Source organism: Rhinatrema bivittatum, chromosome 10 (genome assembly GCF_901001135.1).
Source record: "Rhinatrema bivittatum chromosome 10, aRhiBiv1.1, whole genome shotgun sequence".
NCBI lineage: Eukaryota > Metazoa > Chordata > Amphibia > Gymnophiona > Rhinatrematidae > Rhinatrema > Rhinatrema bivittatum.
The window spans coordinates 78,174,458-78,192,094 of NC_042624.1; the positions used below are offsets into that span (position 1 = coordinate 78,174,458).

At 40.8% G+C, this 17,637-nt stretch overlaps 1 protein-coding gene across 2 annotated transcripts in view; it reads right to left on the reverse strand.

The window, feature by feature from the left end:
• RPAP2 (RNA polymerase II associated protein 2) overlaps positions 1-17,637 on the reverse strand; it is a 154,578-nt gene that overhangs the window by 81,425 nt on the left and 55,516 nt on the right. Inside the window, exon 11 of one of the 2 annotated variants that reach the window (XM_029617687.1) lies at positions 6,705-6,773. In XM_029617687.1, the coding sequence (XP_029473547.1) occupies positions 6,705-6,773 (69 nt within the window). Of the gene's footprint in view, positions 1-6,704; positions 6,774-16,099; positions 16,394-17,637 lie in introns of those variants that run through there. The other variant, XM_029617686.1, reaches the window with a different exon arrangement.

Here is a 17,637-nt window from a genome sequence, read left to right on the forward strand (position 1 = left end):
TCATCTCCATAAGGAGATTATTCCATGCATTCAGCACCCTCTCAGTAAAGAAATATTTCCTTAGACTACTCTCAAGTCTACCCCTTTTCACCCTTCTCATAACCCCATGGTTCTAGAGCTTTCTGCCTAACAAAAAGGACAGTCGCCTTCATAATTGCACACTGCTCTTCTGCTTCCCCTAGATTTTACCATCCAATTGACACCTTGAGGTACTCCCCATTAAAAAAAAAAAGAAGTTAGTTTTCCTGAAGTTTAAAGACCCTCACTTTTGAATGAACCTTAATTTCCTGCACTCTAATGCTGAACCACATCATCCGATGATCATCCACTACAACCAGTGTGACCTTATTAACAAAAGATCTGACATTAATTAATCCTATATATAGGATTCTAATACAATTATCTGAGACATCAAAAATATTTACTGTTGGAATAGTTCTTAAGATAGTGTGGACGTTTAGCCCGAGTATAAGAAGATAACCCTGTTCCCCAAACAGAATCGGATTAGAATAGCCCATGTTAATGAAGGATAATAGTTTGGATAATAGAGCAGTCTCTAATTTTAGAAACTGTCTTAGTATGTTACTAATGGAGTAATTTAACGTTGCACAGACATTGCTACAGTATCTGTTAAATCAGAGGTGTTAAACACTGGTCCTTGATGAATCCATGATGAATACTTATAAAATTTCCATGGGGACTGTGTATTATATCCATTTTAGAAACAAACATAGAAATGACGGCAGAAAAGACCAATCAGCCCATCCAGTCTGCCCAGCAAGCTCCCACATTTATTTTCCCATACTTATCTGTTTCACTGACCACCAAGTTTAGGTCTGCACAACGTCATTAAGTATTGACACTTTGAGATCTTTTCAATGGTATTCAAACTAAGAAGCTACAAAAAACAAGGAGTCTTGTAAAGCTGTCCCTTAGGTTACAAAGCCTTTCACCCTTTCTTCTAGAATTTGAATAAGTTCTTCAGTAGGAAATTTGCCCCATGGGAAATATGGCTTGAAAGCTCATCTAGACTTTTACAGTTCCATTTTTCAAGATGCTTGGTACTGCAGAACTATTCTGAAGTTATAAGGCATACTGGCGTCTCTTCTTTCTGCTCTACAAACAAAAACATGGTGACTGGCGACCTTACCAGCAAATGAGAACCCAAAAGCTCTGAGAGGTCATCTGGGGGAGGAGGAGCAAGCCTCAGAGAATATATTGTTTGGAGTCACCTGTCTTTCTCACCCATAAAACAGAACCGCGGAGCAGTCAACTCACTCTCTTTAGTCACAACCCTTCTTGGACAGAGTTGCTTCCTTTCTCTGTATTCTACAACGCAGCCAGACTGCTCCTGTAGTGGCCTACTGCCTCCTCCTTTCCACCACATCCTTACTGAGATTCAGTACAATTAAAGTCATCTCCATCTTACACATTAGGATTCAGCACAGCTGAGAGCTGCTTTGTGCCTCACTCTACCAAGTCAGCACAGCCAAAAGTCACGCTCTCCTCTCTTACCTCCAGAACTGACTGTACATGGAGATATCCCATTCCCACTTCAGTATGACGGGACTCATCGCATCTTAAAATACCTCCAACATGATCCATCCCATTAACTCAAGGTGCCTAGTCTGTCAAACCCACCCACCTCCGATAGCTTAAACAGACCCCCCTTGTACATTTGCTGATATTCAGTATAGCAGAGAGCCCCAAGTCACCTTCTGCTCACAGAAGGGAGGGTCAGCAACCCTTGTGGGGCATAAGTCTGCAGGTACAAAGTGTTGGCAAACCTTAGCCACAATTTATGTATGTACGCCCACTTTGCAAATTCCCAGGTCGTGCTGGCACACGCATGGGCATACATGCAGGAAGATACAGCTGCTCCTGAGCGGACTTTCAAAAAACAAGAAGTATGTGCGGAGATGCTTTCCCTGCCTCGACTCTGCTCCCAGGAATGCCCGCCACAAGTGTAAAATCATGTCTCAAGAGTGCCTGTTCCCTGTGCAACCTCCAGCAGCAAGAAATGTGCACCTGCGTCAGGAGCCCCACACCCACTTCTCAGCCACCCCCGAGGACGGACATTTTCAGACAGGCCAATTTCGCCAGGTAAAAATCAGTTTTTACCTCCATAAATGGCTTTGAGGATTGTTCAGACTGTAATAACTGAAGAGAGACCCACACAGGGGCTACCACTCTAATTACACCAACCAAAAAAGGAAATTCACCCAGTTTTCATCACTGATCCAAAAAAAAATTGTCCAAGGGACACTCACAAAAACAGGGCTGGAGAAGGCAAATATTCTCACAACCTAGTTTTTGCACATAAAATGGTGTGCTTGAAGAAACTCCCAAACTGGAGCAGCACACATTAATTCACTCTATCGCCTGAGAAAGTACAAGGAGACATAAGCAACATGTACTTATCTTTAAGTCTCATGCACTCCCATACATCTCAGCCTAAAGAAGGGAAACTGATAAACTCAGTTATAATCCACTCAATAGTGACACCTAGTGGCCAGATTTATGGTCTACATCAGCTGACTTCCAGAAGGAGCTGAACATAGTTCATGTTGCTGCCAGTGCAATGGTGGGGCTGAATTGAGAGGGAGGACATAAAAATACATGGGGAAAACGCCAGATACTTATAAATGAAGGCTTGTGGCATCATAGCCTACCACAGACCAGGGGCATACCTAAAACTGAATTTGTGGAGGGTGGGGGGGGGAGCCAACTTTAACATGGGGGAGGCACTATGCTAATCCCCATCCATTATACCATCCTATGTGGGTCTTTAGGGCAGTGGTTACAAAACCCTTCACTTTCTGGCAACACTATCTCCACTCTTTTTGTCCCAGCTGCCTCTCACTATCTCCGTGTTTATGGCACTCACTTTATGCTAATGATATCTTCTCAGGCTGCTATAGAACAATTATGCAAACCATGCCATGAATTCCTGCACTTTTAAGGGGGAGGGGATAATTAGCTGCCAAAAGTAAACAGATTTTGATGGCCAGAAATCTTTATGGACTAGCCCAAGGGCAATTTGTCCCTGTTCAAGTTAGCCTCCTTAAAAGTGCAGGGGATCATGGATTGGCAGTGGCTCATGGTCCTCTAATTGCTGCACTTTTAAGGGCTGGCTCAGATGAGACGCGATCCGCCTGCCAGGGGAGGGGGCCTGAGACAAATGTAAGGGAGCACAGGTCCCCCCTCATAGCTACGCCCCTACTATACTATATATACCAATTCTGATGAAGATGGAGAAAGAGCAGGAGGAAACCAGCTGGACCACAAAAAATCCATTTTAAAGAGTCACCTCTAATACCTAAGAGAATGACACCACTGAAAACTATGTAGGTGAATGATGTGATTAGAAGGGTGACTGTCTTCCCACAAAAATCTCTCTGCCAGTGTGGGTGAGCTGAAAAGTACACAGTTTATTCTTGCCATCTAGATTACTCTAGAACCGCCTCCAAATACCTTACTGTGCTTTCTTTCTTGTTCTTAGCTGCATCGTTCCATTGCGGTGAGTGCGTTAATAGTAGAGGTTACAGAGACACTTTTGCTTTTTTATCCCTTTGTTTCATTTCTTTTTATTTTAAATGAATAAAAAAAAAAAGAAACCAGAAACAATGTTGGCCCTGTTTCCACCCCCTCCCCAAAATATTCTTCCCAATTTCCCCATCTCTCCTGAACTCCCTGATCAAGTTGATGTTCTTCACTGGACAGGAGTGATTCCCCAGTCACTGCTGCCCCGCGGGTACCGTGATTAAAAATTTCATTGTGGACCGAGGCCAATGCCATTTTAAATTTGTCCCATACAAAACGGCTAGTGCCAGTCTCCCGCACCAAACGGAGCCAGCCAGGCCTAGCCCCCATCCCCAGGTCCAAGCTGATGCCGTTATATACAGAAGAAATGTAAAATGGTGCCTGCCTTGTACCGCTGGTGCCATTTTTATTCGCAGTACCAGCGAGTCCACTGTGACCAAAGATCACTCCTGCCCCATGAAGAAAATCAATATGGTAAGAGGACTCATGGAAGTGGCCTGGGAGTATGTGGATTTGTTTTATTTTAAATATACCAGCAGAAAAAAAAACCAAAGGAAAACAATTTTGAAACAAAGACCAGAAATTAATTGAATATGAATACAGATCCCTATGTAATAGCATCTTGTCTCTACACCTTTGTTTGAAAATTAAAGGATCAGTATCATGATACACCTGGTCCCCACTGGCTGGGGGAGCATGGCTTGAAGCAGGTTTAGAGGTAGGGATGCCAAAATACGATTTTTACAACTGCTGCTCTACTTATCTGGAGGTGACCATAAAAGTGTAAGTAATGCAGAGCTATAAACATGCCCAGCTCAATTCTAATCACAGTATGGCTCAGGCAAGCAAAAGATGCACACTTATGCGTGCAATTATTCACTATTAAAACAGAAAGATCTTATCTATCTAAAATATTCATAAGATCTATTTCACAAATTATCAATTCAACCATAAGAAGCCACAGTAAAAATGACAAAAGATTTGTTCTAACAGTTGATAAAAAATTTATGCCAAGGCATTCAACTAAAGTTACTTTCTGTGTTCTGATTTAATGAATCATTTGAGCAGTATCTAGTTGAGTGACACAGATATAAGGCTCACTGAAGCTTACAGTAATGCCTGCTGGTAATACCCTTCCTTGGGACAGTAGAGCCAGTGCAATGTGTCAGACTGGAGTAATATCAAAGGGTGTAAAAGCAGTGCTGGGGATGGTCTGAGGTGATGCCTGGTAAGTACTTCCCCACCCTAGAGGATTACGTGACCCAGGAAGTCCAAAAGAATACGAAGCACTGCAGTGAAACAGGCCCTGGAATAAGATTTCTGCAACCTTTGCAACTCAAGCTGAAAAAGCATTCTGAAGACTGCTTGATGGCTTTAACCCCCCCGGAAAGGCATGAACCGAAAACGCGAAACCACCAATGATTTCTTAAAAGTGAGCTAAAAGGTGACCTGAAGGGGAAAAGTCTCATTCAAAACCTTGCAAAATTTCTTTACAATGTAACCTTATTTCTAATACAAAAGTATAATAAACGCTCAGTGAACTGATCATAGTTCCTGTGTTCGCCTTAACTTGAGGTAATTACCAGTTTGTATGGCATTACAAGAAAAAAGGATTTATGAAGAAAATCATTTTGTCTGAGAAACATGAAACTTAAAAACAGCACTTGCGTATAGTCTGAACTATTTCCAAATAGAAGCTGGACGATCAGAGGGACCACTTTCAATAGGATAAACAAAAGGTTAATGTCAATGCTCTCAAACTTCGGATACCAACAACCAGCACCTGTACTGGCATTTTTAGACCATTTGACAAGAATGCACAGCGGCGTACACAACCCCACGGATCTCAAGGGCTCTTTCCCAACAGGATTTTAATAGTTTGCATTTTAATTTTTCAATTGCCTGAGAACAGGCTCCAGGCATGGAACCTAACGCTGAATGGCATTATGATCGCTTAATAAAATCCATGGGAAAAAAAGAGGCTTGATAAACAGCAGTACACCTGCTCTGTCTATTCCTTTCTGAAATCCTGTGTCTTCTCCAGAAAGAGAGCAGGAACGTGGGAGGTGGTCACACATGCAGAAAGTTCAGGGCTTTACATATCAGCTTTTAAATTCCAGCAATTTCTGTTGATGGGTTCCTGTTCAAACTACCAGAAAAAGGTCCGATAGCTGGAACAGAATTTATTTTGGTGGATTATGGGTTGATTTTCTGCAAGTGTGAGGGAAATGACCTCATAGGACCCCCCCCCCCAAAAAGAAGATTCTGAGTCGGGAATCACACTACCAGCACTTGGAAGGGCTTGAAATAAAAGCAACACATGGCAGAGGCTTTTGAAGGGCCATTTCCTCTTCATACTTCAAAGCAAATGTGGCTCCTAACAGGAGAAATGTTTATTTTTATTTTACTCCCTATTCAGTTCTCTCCTGATGTCCAAGTAACAGAAGAAAAAGCCTCAGTAAAACAGATTCCTTCAATATTACTTTTCTATGAGGAGTCATTTACGCTGCACACCTGAATGCTCTAAGGACCCTTAGAAACTTCCAAGAGAGTCAGCCCTGCTGTAAATATTACAAAGCTAGCTCAGCTTTCTTAAATCTGCCCCACTGGGCCATTCCTACCTCGGAATCCTCAAAACGGCCCTACTCAACCTTATCTGCCTTTTACTGAGCGCTGGAATATTTGATGACCGTGCCCTGCTTTGTGCTTTTCAGTTGAGAAGTCCACCTTGGAGTACATCTAACTGAGCCTATTGGAAACTCGGCGTTACAGTAGTAAAGGGCTCAGCACCCCATCTTCATCTCGAGGAATCAATGGCAAATAATCGCAGCACAATAAGACAAGACAGGAAGTCTTTCCCCATGATCTCCCAGTTTGTAATGAGGCTGATAACACACGAGCAGGGTCCGGAATACGATCCGGGACGCTTTGGAGCAAGAGGACTGCTGCAGCGGCACAGATGCAAGAAACGTGCCCATTTGATGCTATTAAACAGATACCTCCTTTACCAGAAGCATTTTGAACAGTTTCAAGCAATACATAAGCCCTCCCACGGTTGCCCTATATTTTGAAATTTGACTATATGTTCCCTTGTTGTGTAGTACAATATTTCAATGGTTTAACTCACAATCAAATTATTGAAAAATATGAAAAGTACTTACACAGATAACAGCACAATGGCAATCAAGGACCAGTCTGGAGTTTTGTGGTAAATGTTTTTGTTTGTTAGCCTGAAAAACAATAAGATCAACATTAACCACTATATATTTATTGGGAAGACCCAAGCCAGCAGGATCAAACCACCATAAAAATTACTTCCATGTTAATAGTTTTCTTCAGATAAAGTCAGATACTGAGCTTTCTTGGAAAGCAATGCAGACTCCCCATCCTCTAGTCCCCAATTCTGTCCTGGGGGCCCACCAGCCAGTCAGGTTTTCAATGATGAGAAAAAATTTGCATGCACTGCCTCCATAACATGCAAATTTTCTCTCATGCATATTCATTGTGGATATCCTGAAAACCTGACTGGCTGGTGGGCCCCCAGGACAGGGTTGGGGACCACTGCCATAAACACCTGTAAAAGTCCCCACACCTGTTTCACAGTCTGCAGTCTAAAAAATGCAAATCAAAATGTATTAAAGTAGGAGTTTGTTTCACTGACATATACAAGATACTCTACACTTTTATTGTGAAAGAATAATTATAGAAATGTTTCAAAAGTAAAGAATAAAAACAAAAACCAAACTTGACTGGATAAGTTTTCACACCCAGACGTTGATGGAATCCCTTGGTGTAGCGGAGAACTGGTCTGAGAGGGGGTTAGAGAGATCCGCTGCTGGTGAGGGAATGACTGCCCGACCGAATGAAGAAACATCACTCAGCTGCAACGTATGCAAAATCCCAACCCCCGTGCCAGTTCGCAAACCAAGCAATACTGTGCAAGGAATACTACTGACCTCCCCAAATATGAAGGAGGTGTGGCCTGCTGCAATGATTCTCATGAACCAAAGATGCTGTGGGAATTGTCAGAAACCAAGGTGATTGTGGAGAGGGGCCCTGAAGCAGCAGGTCCTGTTAATGGAGAGCAATCTGAAGTCTCTGCGTTAGGGAGAAGCTGTTTAGAGCCTTCTTTGGTGTCTGCTGAGGTCTTGAACTTAGCCTCAAGATGTCCTTTACCTATCCCTCCCATAATAATGGATGCTAACTGAACAATTTTAGAGTCCCTTGAGTACTGTATTTCTTCTCTTGCAAAACTGACCACCTGTATACATGCAAGATCTCTGGCACAAGAAACTAAGTGAGTGGGTCAAGCTAAGAAGACAGAACTGTAGCAATGCACTGATCAAATGTCTGCTATACAAGTAAGTTTACTACAAGATAAAACAACACTGGAAACTTGAGGATTTACACAAGGATCATCCATCAAGCCTAGCATCCTGCCTCTGACAGGTGGCCAGTCCAGGTCACAAGTACCCAGCAGAATCTCAAAGTCTACATGGATAGTTTATGGACTTTCTTCTAAGAACTTACCCAAACCTTTTCTAAACCCAGCTACACTAACTGCTTTCCTCCGTACCCTCTAGCAACAAATGCCACAGTTTAATCATGCATTTTCTCTGATTTGTTTTAAATGTGCTACCTATAGCTTCATGGAGTGTCCCCTAATTCTAGTAGTAATTGAAAGACTAAATTCCCTGTTTACCCATTCCATCTCACTCAAGATTTTATAGACATCTACCATATCTCCTTTCATCTGTTTCTTCTCCAGGCTGAAGAGCCCTAACCTGTTTAGCCTTTCCTCATAGGAGAGCTGTTTCATTCCTTTTGTCATTTTGGTTGCCCTTCTCTGTACTTTTTCTACTTCTGCTTTTTAGATAAGGGGTGACCAGAATTTCATACAATATTCAAGGTGTAGTCACACCATGGATCGATACAATGGCATGAAGATAACCTCTGTTTTATTTTCTATTCTTTTCCTAATATTACTTAATATTTTATTTGCTTTTTTTTTTTTTTTTTTAACTGCCACCATTCATTGGGCCGAGTATTTCAAAGTAACATCCACAGTGATTCCCTGGCTGGTGACACTTAAAATGGAAACTAGCACTGTGTACCTATAGTTTGCATTATATTTTTCCTATATGCATCAATTTATACTCGTCCACATTAAATGTCATCCAGCATTTAGAGATGCCCAATCCTCTAGTCTCTCAAGGTTCTTTTGCAATTCTTCACAAACATCTTTGAATTATTTTGTCCTATCTGCAGATTTGATTAACTCACTAATCACCTTCTTTTCCACATAATTTATAATTATATTAAAAAGCGCTGATCCTAGTATAGATCCCTGGGGCGTGCCACTATTTACCTTTCTCCACTGACAGACATGACCATTCAGTCCTAATTTCTGCTTTGAATCCTTTAGCCAGATACCGTTCCACAATAGGCACTGCCTGCCATCCCATGACTTTTTAATTTCTTGATGAGTCTCTCACGAGGGAGTCTGTCAAACACTTTCTGAAAAGTCCAGATACATTATATTAACTAACTCACCTTTGTCCATAAGTTTGTTAATATCTTCAAAAATATCTAACAGATCTGTGAGGCAAGATTTTCCTTTGCTAAATCCATGTTGGCTCTGCCCCAATAGTCTGTGACTGTTTGGATGGTGAGTGATTTTGTTATTCAGAATAACTTCTACCATTTTGCCTAGCACCAATGTCAGACTCGCCAGTCGGTTTTTTCCAGATCACCCTTTTTAAATATGGGTGTTATGCTGGTCACCCTCCAAACCTCAGGTACCATAGCTGATTTGTATGAGAAGTTAGAGATTAATAGTAATAAGACTGCAATTCCATTTTTTAGTTCTTTTTGAACTCCGATGTGCATACAATCTGCTCTTGGTGATTGTTACTCTTTAGTGTGTCAGTCTGCTCTATTCCATCTTCCCAGTTCACCGTGATTTGATTCAGTTCCTCTGATTCATCACTCTTGAAACATGTTTCCAGCATAGTGTCAGAGATTGCTGCCTGAACGCTGTACAACCTGATGATTTCTGGGACACACGCTCAGAGCCAGCTATTTTCAGTAAAAAGCAACTTCATTTTATGGGGCAAGGATCAATTTACGTTTTTAGTTTTCCAGTCTTTTCTTGAGACACTGGGATTTCTCTACAGCATTTGGATAACAGTAGGTCAGCACAAGCCCTCCCTGGACTCTCTAGAGCAGCGGGTTCTCATCCGGTGTGTCGCCACACTTCCCGGTCCCCTGCTGGCCCAGCTACTCCTCCCGCTCCAGTGAAATGGACCTCTTCCTCCACCCGTGCTATAAACTTGGGCGGAATGCAGCAGGAGAGCTGGAGTCAGTACATGGTCTCTTCTTCCTGCCCCCACAGCCCAGAAGAGGATCCTTGGGACACACTCAACCATTCATGAATATGCATGAGAGAGATTTGCATGTACTACTACTTCCATTGTATGCAAATCAATTCATACATATTCCCTATGAGTATCCTGAAAACCTGATGGTTGAGTGTGTCCCAAGGATTGGTTTGAGAACCACCGCTCTACAAAAGCAGCTGCAACAGTGATTGAAAACATCACAGAGTTGGCAATAATTGAGTTTAACAAGGTAAATTTATTTGCATAAGTTACCATGATCTCTATTATAGCAATATCTGAATAATACAAGATAGATGAATCATTGCAGTTTCTGGCTTCCCAGTTTTAGCTCTATGCACTTTACTATGCTCTTGCTTAAAAATGGACTCACTGTGTGCACGTGTTCTGAGCACTGCAGATGTCTAAATATACTGAATCAAAGTGCAGGATTTCTAAGGTTCATTTTATACAACTTCATTCATTTTCCACATACTTTGAATACAATGGCACAAAGGAGTCAATTTTCAAAGAGCTGCTAAGCGGATAATACAACCAATTCGTTTTAGCTGCTTATAGTTAGGTAAATTTTCAGCTGAATCTTACTGGCTAGGTTTTCGTCTGAAAATTCACCTAAATCTAGATTTACAATGCTATTTATGCAGCTGGAGTTGCCCATCTAACTCATAGGGTCACTCATCAAAATGTGTTATGGCATTAACACATATATTAATGCGTTGTCACGTGAGTTAACGCCATGTGTTATGAACAGTAACACACAGCGCGAGTGCACATTTTTTTTGGAGGGGCAAAATCAGGGAGGAGTTTGCACGGGATTTAGTTAAATGAGGGGCATGCTATCGCATGGTTTTAACACCGTAAATAACTACACCTTTTTTCCTGGCGTTAGGCTTTGTGATATACCCGAAATGGCCATAACGCAATTCGCAATAAAGTTTTTGAATTGCATTTTAGCCATTTCTGGGCTTGAGGGGAGAGGGAGTGGAGTAGACAGAAAGAGCCTCTGGGGAGGGCTTCACTGTGTGCATCTATTTATATATCTAAGGAGGGCCATCTAATAGGTCGAGGTAAGGTGGTGGTGGTTTAGGGGCCAGTTTTGCATGTAGAGTGAGATGAACGAACAGCACAGTATACCTTGGTGAAGATTTGATGTTATTAGGATTGAGGAAAGTCTCATAAAGATGAAATTTCTACTACGTTCTCTCACCCTAGCTTGATGGGCTCTATAACAGGGTACTATTAAGCTAGGGTGAGATAACATAGCACATTTTTAATCAAAGCATTTTTATTATATTAACCATTAAATACCTTGGTTACAACAGTGCAATGCTATAAAAATCATATAACCACCCCTGCCACTACATACCATTCAATATATATACTGATGTATATCAAATAAAAGGCTACCAAAATTGTGATTATCAGTCCTTGGGATAAGCCCAGCCAGTTGGGTTTTCAGGATATCCACAATGACTATAGGTGGCAGCAGTACATAAGAACATGCCATACTGGATCAGACCAAGGGTCCATCAAGCCCAGCATCCTGTTTCCAACAGTAGCCAATCAAGGCCATAAGAACCTGGCAAGTACCCAAAAACTAAGTCTATTCCATGTTACCATTGCAAATGGCAGTGGCTATTCTCTAAGTGAACTTAATAGCAGGTAATGGACTTCTCCTCCAAGAACTTATCCAATCCTTTTTTAAACACAGCTATACTAACTGCACTAACCACGTCCTCTGGCAACAAATTCCAGAGTTTAATTGTGCATTGAGTAAAAAAGAACTTTCTCCGATTAGTTTTAAATGTGCCCCATGCTAACTTCATGGAGTGCCCCCTAGTCTTTCTATTATCCGAAAGAGTAAATAAACGATTCACATCTACCCGTTCTAGACCTCTCATGATTTTAAACACCTCTATCATATCCCCCCTCAGTCGTCTCTTCTCCAAGCTGAAAAGTCCTAACCTCTTTAGTCTTTCCTCATAGGGGAGTTGTTCCATTCCCCTTATCATTTTGGTAGCCCTTCTCTGTACCTTCTCCATTGCAATTATATCTTTTTTGAGATGCGGTGACCAGAATTGCACACAGTATTCAAGGTGCGGTCTCAGCATGGAGCAATACAGAGGCATTATGACATTTTCCGTTTTATTCACCATTCCCTTTCTAATAATTTCCAACATTCTGTTTGCTTTTTTGACTGCCGCAGCACACTGAACAGACGATTTCAATGTGTTATCCACTATGACACCTAGATCTCTTTCTTGGGTTGTAGCACCTAATATGGAACCCAACATTGTGTAATTATAGCATGGGTTATTTTTCCCTATATGCATCACCTTGCACTTATCCACATTAAATTTCATCTGCCATTTGGATGCCCAATTTTCCAGTCTCACAAGGTCTTCCTGCAATTTATCACAATCTGCTTGTGATTTAACTACTCTGAACAATTTTGTGTCATCTGCAAATTTGATTATCTCACTCGTCGTATTTCTTTCCAGATCATTTATAAATATATTGAAAAGTAAGGGTCCCAATACAGATCCCTGAGGCACTCCACTGTCCACTCCCTTCCACTGAGAAAATTGTCCATTTAATCCTACTCTCTGTTTCCTGTCTTTTAGCCAGTTTGCAATCCACGAAAGGACATCGCCACTTATCCCATGACTTTTTACTTTTCCTAGAAGCCTCTCATGAGGAACTTTGTCAAACGCCTTCTGAAAATCCAAGTATACTACATCTACCAGTTCACCTTTATCCACATGCTTATTAACTCCTTCAAAAAAGTGAAGCAGATTTGTGAGGCAAGACTTGCCCTGGGTAAAGCCATGCTGACTTTGTTCCATTAAACCATGTCTTTCTAGGAATGTTAAAATATTTTAGAAAGCAAGTGAAGGCTTTTGATGTTTCAATTGCTTTCAAGTACATACTTTTATGTATATTGTGTTTTAACAATGTGAATGTTTGTCAAACAAAATGATGTATTATATGTTATGTTGTATTATATTTATGTTATTTGTTATTAGTATTTATTCAATTTTCTCCAAGTTCATGTTCCTGTTCCATGTAAGACACACATGTTAAGTCACCCCAATGTTATATGTAAACCGAAATGATTAGCAACATTGTTGCTAGAACTTCGGTATATAAAAAATGTTAAATAAATAAATAAATAAATTATATACTTTGTTCCCCACCTAGCATGACCTCATTATAGGTGGGATATAAATGTGAAAATAAATACATAAGTACTCTGCACCAAACATTGTATGGAAGATGCAGATTATAAGAAATACTAAATAAATAAATCTACTTTTTGAATATTTATTAAGGATATCCTCAAAACCCGTTTGGCTGGGTGCGTCCAGTGGAATGGGTTGAGTACCATTTGGATTAGAAATGAATGAAAATTATAAACCTGTTCATTTCTATGCATCTATTTAATTTTCAGTGATAAATATTCAGTAAAGTCATTATTCAATGAATGGTAACAAAAAGAATGCTGGATTCTTAGTATTGTTAAAGCACTTTTGGATAACATGGACTGTTTTGTTAAACAGTGATAAATGGTACAGACAGAATCCACCTGATCAGTTGATATGCTTTCTAAAATCAGCTTGACAGGCAGTCCCATACATTCCAGTTAATCTGCTAGATGGAGACACAATGAAAGAGACAGCTCCGATACACTTGAGGAAACTGTCAAATAGCTGAAAAAGCAGCTTCAGTTCATTCTGTGCAGTACAAGGAGCCATTATTGATTTTAACACCAAGAGGCATCGTTCTTGAACATAAATTGAGAAATGCAGTTACTTGTGTCAATTAGCTCCTCTTCAATGTTGGTATTGATCGGCAAAGTCCCAACACTAGTACTGCCATAATATACTATTTACAAAGGAGACAGAGGACATAACATTCTTGGATACCATAATATACTCCTGGTGATACACTGCCACCATCAGACTTGATGAAAAGTCATAATTCTACAACCTTTCGGTACACCTGTCCAACTAAATAAAAAGTCATTTTAAGCAGATGAGACTACAGCAGGCAACCTCTAGGTGTGAAGTCTTAAATAAAGTGGAGCAGTGACAGGCCAGTGACTCCCACAGAGAGGCTGTGTGTCAACACCAAGGCCTCAGACGAGTAAAGCTTTCAGAAAACAGCAAAGTGCAAGTCCCAGGAAAAAATGGTTCATTAATTCTTTGCCTTGTCTTTGACCAACACTAACAGGAAAACATGTTAGGAATGGATCAGAGATATCTGAAAGGACAGAGATGAAAAAGTCACTAGAACTGGATGTTGTGAACATGTGTCTTGAAAAACACAAAGCAGCAATAACCAGAAACTACATTCCAGTGATATTTGTCCGCTTTGAGCAAAAAAAAAGTAAAACAATGAAAAAGCCTTTGTTCAAAGACCAAAAGATATCCAGGCCCTCACAACCATGGCAGATGCACCAACATGGATGCTATAAGTGGTCTGGGTCATGCAGAGCTCACCAGTACTTCCAAGAGCGTCAATCCAAAAAGCCAACTGGAATTCAACACAACATCCAAAAGCAGAAAACCCAGGTCCTCACCAAAACCAGACATATAAAATATCTCTTTTAACAGAGGAAGGTTTCCCTGTTTATGCCTTATTGCAATTTAATAGATATAAAAAAAAAAGGAGATTTTTATTTTTTTGGAAGGCAGTTTCCTCATGTTGTTTTTCCAGCTCAATTGGAGCTAGATTCTCTTGGGCTATGGTGCCATACGTCTTCATTCCCAAACACCTGTTATCTTTTTCCACTATTATTTATATCCCATTCCCAACTCACTCAATCCAGTCATTGCTGCAACAGACCTCGACCAGGGGCCACCCAGCAGGGCCCTTTCTAAAACCCTGCAATTGTAGGTCCTAAGTCCATTCACGAGGGGTTTCCATTGCATGATGTCTAGGACTCCTTTCCCTGCCTCTATGGAATCCCAAACCCCAGCGGACCCAGGGAACGGAAGACCAGAGCTGGGAACCAAACCTAGGGTCTCCGCATGGCAATGTTGTCACTGAGCCAGTCCCTAAAAAACCCCAGAATGTTTGGGGACAGTTTTCACAGAGATTTACCCAGGAAGATTGTTCAGAAAGCCTGCATGCACGTTTTGCTGCTCTGAAGGGAACAATGTAATTTTTGCCAAGTTAAAAAGAGGCATTCCTGGTGGTGTGCTGAAGAGAATACATGTACATGGGATTTGGAAATGTATACATGTTGTTTTATTCCCAACTGGTCACCGGCAGAAATAGCACGTGCAAAATATGCAGGCACTTTGTGCTCGTGTACCTTGCTTGCAATTTTCAAATAGAAAAGGATACGTGCGTACTTTGCAGCAACATGGGCTATTGAAATGCCCCCTTTATGTCTCTCTGTGCTTGTAGCAATCCTCTTAACCTATTTGAATTGGGTTTTGGGTGGAGGGATAGGAGGCTGTTGATTTTATCAGGGGAAAAGGTGGTAAGTGTGTTTATTATTGAGGGAGTGAGGTTGGTTAAGGGGGGCTTGTGATATACAAGAGGTTGTAGGGTCTATTTTAATTGTTTTATTAATGTAAAAATGGAGATTGTTTTAGTAGTTGTTCACTGTATGTAACTGGGGAGGCAGTATATAAATTAAATGAAATGAATTGGGATGCTGCTAACAAGAAAAGGACTTTTAGCTGTATTGTGGGAAGGCAGTTTTCAGACAGATGATTAACATGGTTAAAACACTTTGAAAATTGTCCTTTCCATGTCTATACTATCCACACTTCCATCTAGAGCTTGGTGCACAAATCGGACTCCAGTATCCTAGAGCATGGGTAACTGTCATACTCTATCGTACCTGCCTCCAACACTCCCATCAGTTGTTCATTGTGTAACATTATCCCTTACCATTGGGACTTGTGTAATATTGCCCGCATTCTCAAATTTATTATTATTTTATTTAAACGTTTTTATAGACAGACGGACGTTCGTTGGGAATATCACATTGGTTTATATGTAACATTAATGCAGCAAACAGGCTTTACAGTAAACAGAAAGGTAACTTTACGAAACTTAGAATAAACAGGTTTTACAGATAAGTAAAAAGGATATACACTTATCTTCAACATATATAAGAAAAGAAACAATGGGCTAAACCAAAAAGAGTAACGACAACAAATCTTCAGGGCCGGAAAATACATAAAAGTATGAGGAAGATGGTGGTGCCCCGATCTGATCTGTTGAGATGGGTCTGCTTGCTATAGGGAAATTTTTCCCTAGGTTTGTTGTATTTTTCCCCTTTGAGGTTGACCAAAAACAAAGGGAAGGCAAGGATTCCACCAGTGGAGGACACATCTCTTTTCTTGTGAAAGAAAGCTTGATGGGAGTGCATCTCAGGAAGTCAGAGTTGGCATTTGGAATGGCCGCCTCCAACTGAGACTTGGCGCCTAGACCTGAAAAACATTTAAGACAACTCTCTTCTGAAGTTTCAAGGCAGCTGGATGACAGTACAGGAGATGGGTGCTTTTGTTCGAGCCCTGTAACGAGGTCTGGGAAGTGCCGAACTATAGGAACAACCAAGTGCAACAGCTGACTTGCAACCAACATTGGTACAGCTTAAGCAAAAACTGTATCTGAGACAAACATCAGCCACAGGTTAGGAAAATGGACACTTGTTAATTGAGTGTCCCTTGACATCTTAAAAAAAAAAAAGTAAACATTTTTGGTTCCTCCGACTTAATATCACAGGCGTTCATTTCTGAGTGTAAAATGTGTGGATTGGCTACACTTTTTTTTTTTTCAGTATCCTGGGTGAATAACTAATAGCCTCATCACCTGTTGAGTGCTATTAGTTTCGGGGGGGGGGGGGGGGGGGGGGGGGGTAGAACATGCGTTTTTGATGCGTTAAACTCCTCACTGTATAATGGGTAATGGACGCAAGTTTTCAATGCACATCCAATTATGGGTAAAACAGTGCGCTCAGCTGTGTGTACTTTATAGTATCGGCCTGATAGAAGCTGAGTGAGTGATGGACCACAGAGGATAGTGGAAAATGGAACAACCCAATCAGGAAAATTAAAAATCTAGTCCACAAAAAAGTTCAATAATATGTTTTCTATAGAAAATACGTTTTCAATATTATTTTATTACTATATTCTAGAAAAAATAGTAATCCATGTTTAAAACAAGGCATATGATATTTACAAATTTATAAACTTGGTTAGAAATCTATTTAAGAAGAGGCTAACAAGTAATTTCTTCTTCAGTGAAGTGCCAAGGCAGAGTCAGAAGAATGATTTGACATCTCAATTTTTCTAACAAAAGCTTACAGACATGGAGGGACTTTGCTTAGGAAGAGCTATAATCATGTTAAAAGGTCTCATGAGATCCTTTAAGAGTATCTCCCGGCAGAGAGGACTGAATTAAACGCTGCTCAGCACAAAGTGATTTTTTAAAGTCCAGTGGAGACACTGCTCTTTTACCCAGCTTACCCCAGGACAACCAGCTATACAATCCCTTATGAGAGTCAGTCAATGAGTTCTCAGCTGGAGGTAACCACAGTACACAGAGGAGAAAGGTTAGCATTCCTCACGGCTGGCCTTCTTCAATATTACAAATTGCCCTACTTTCCTGGAAGGGATTATGTGTTGGTGACATGTCTGTACTGTATTACTCCACTGGATATCTAAAAAGGGGT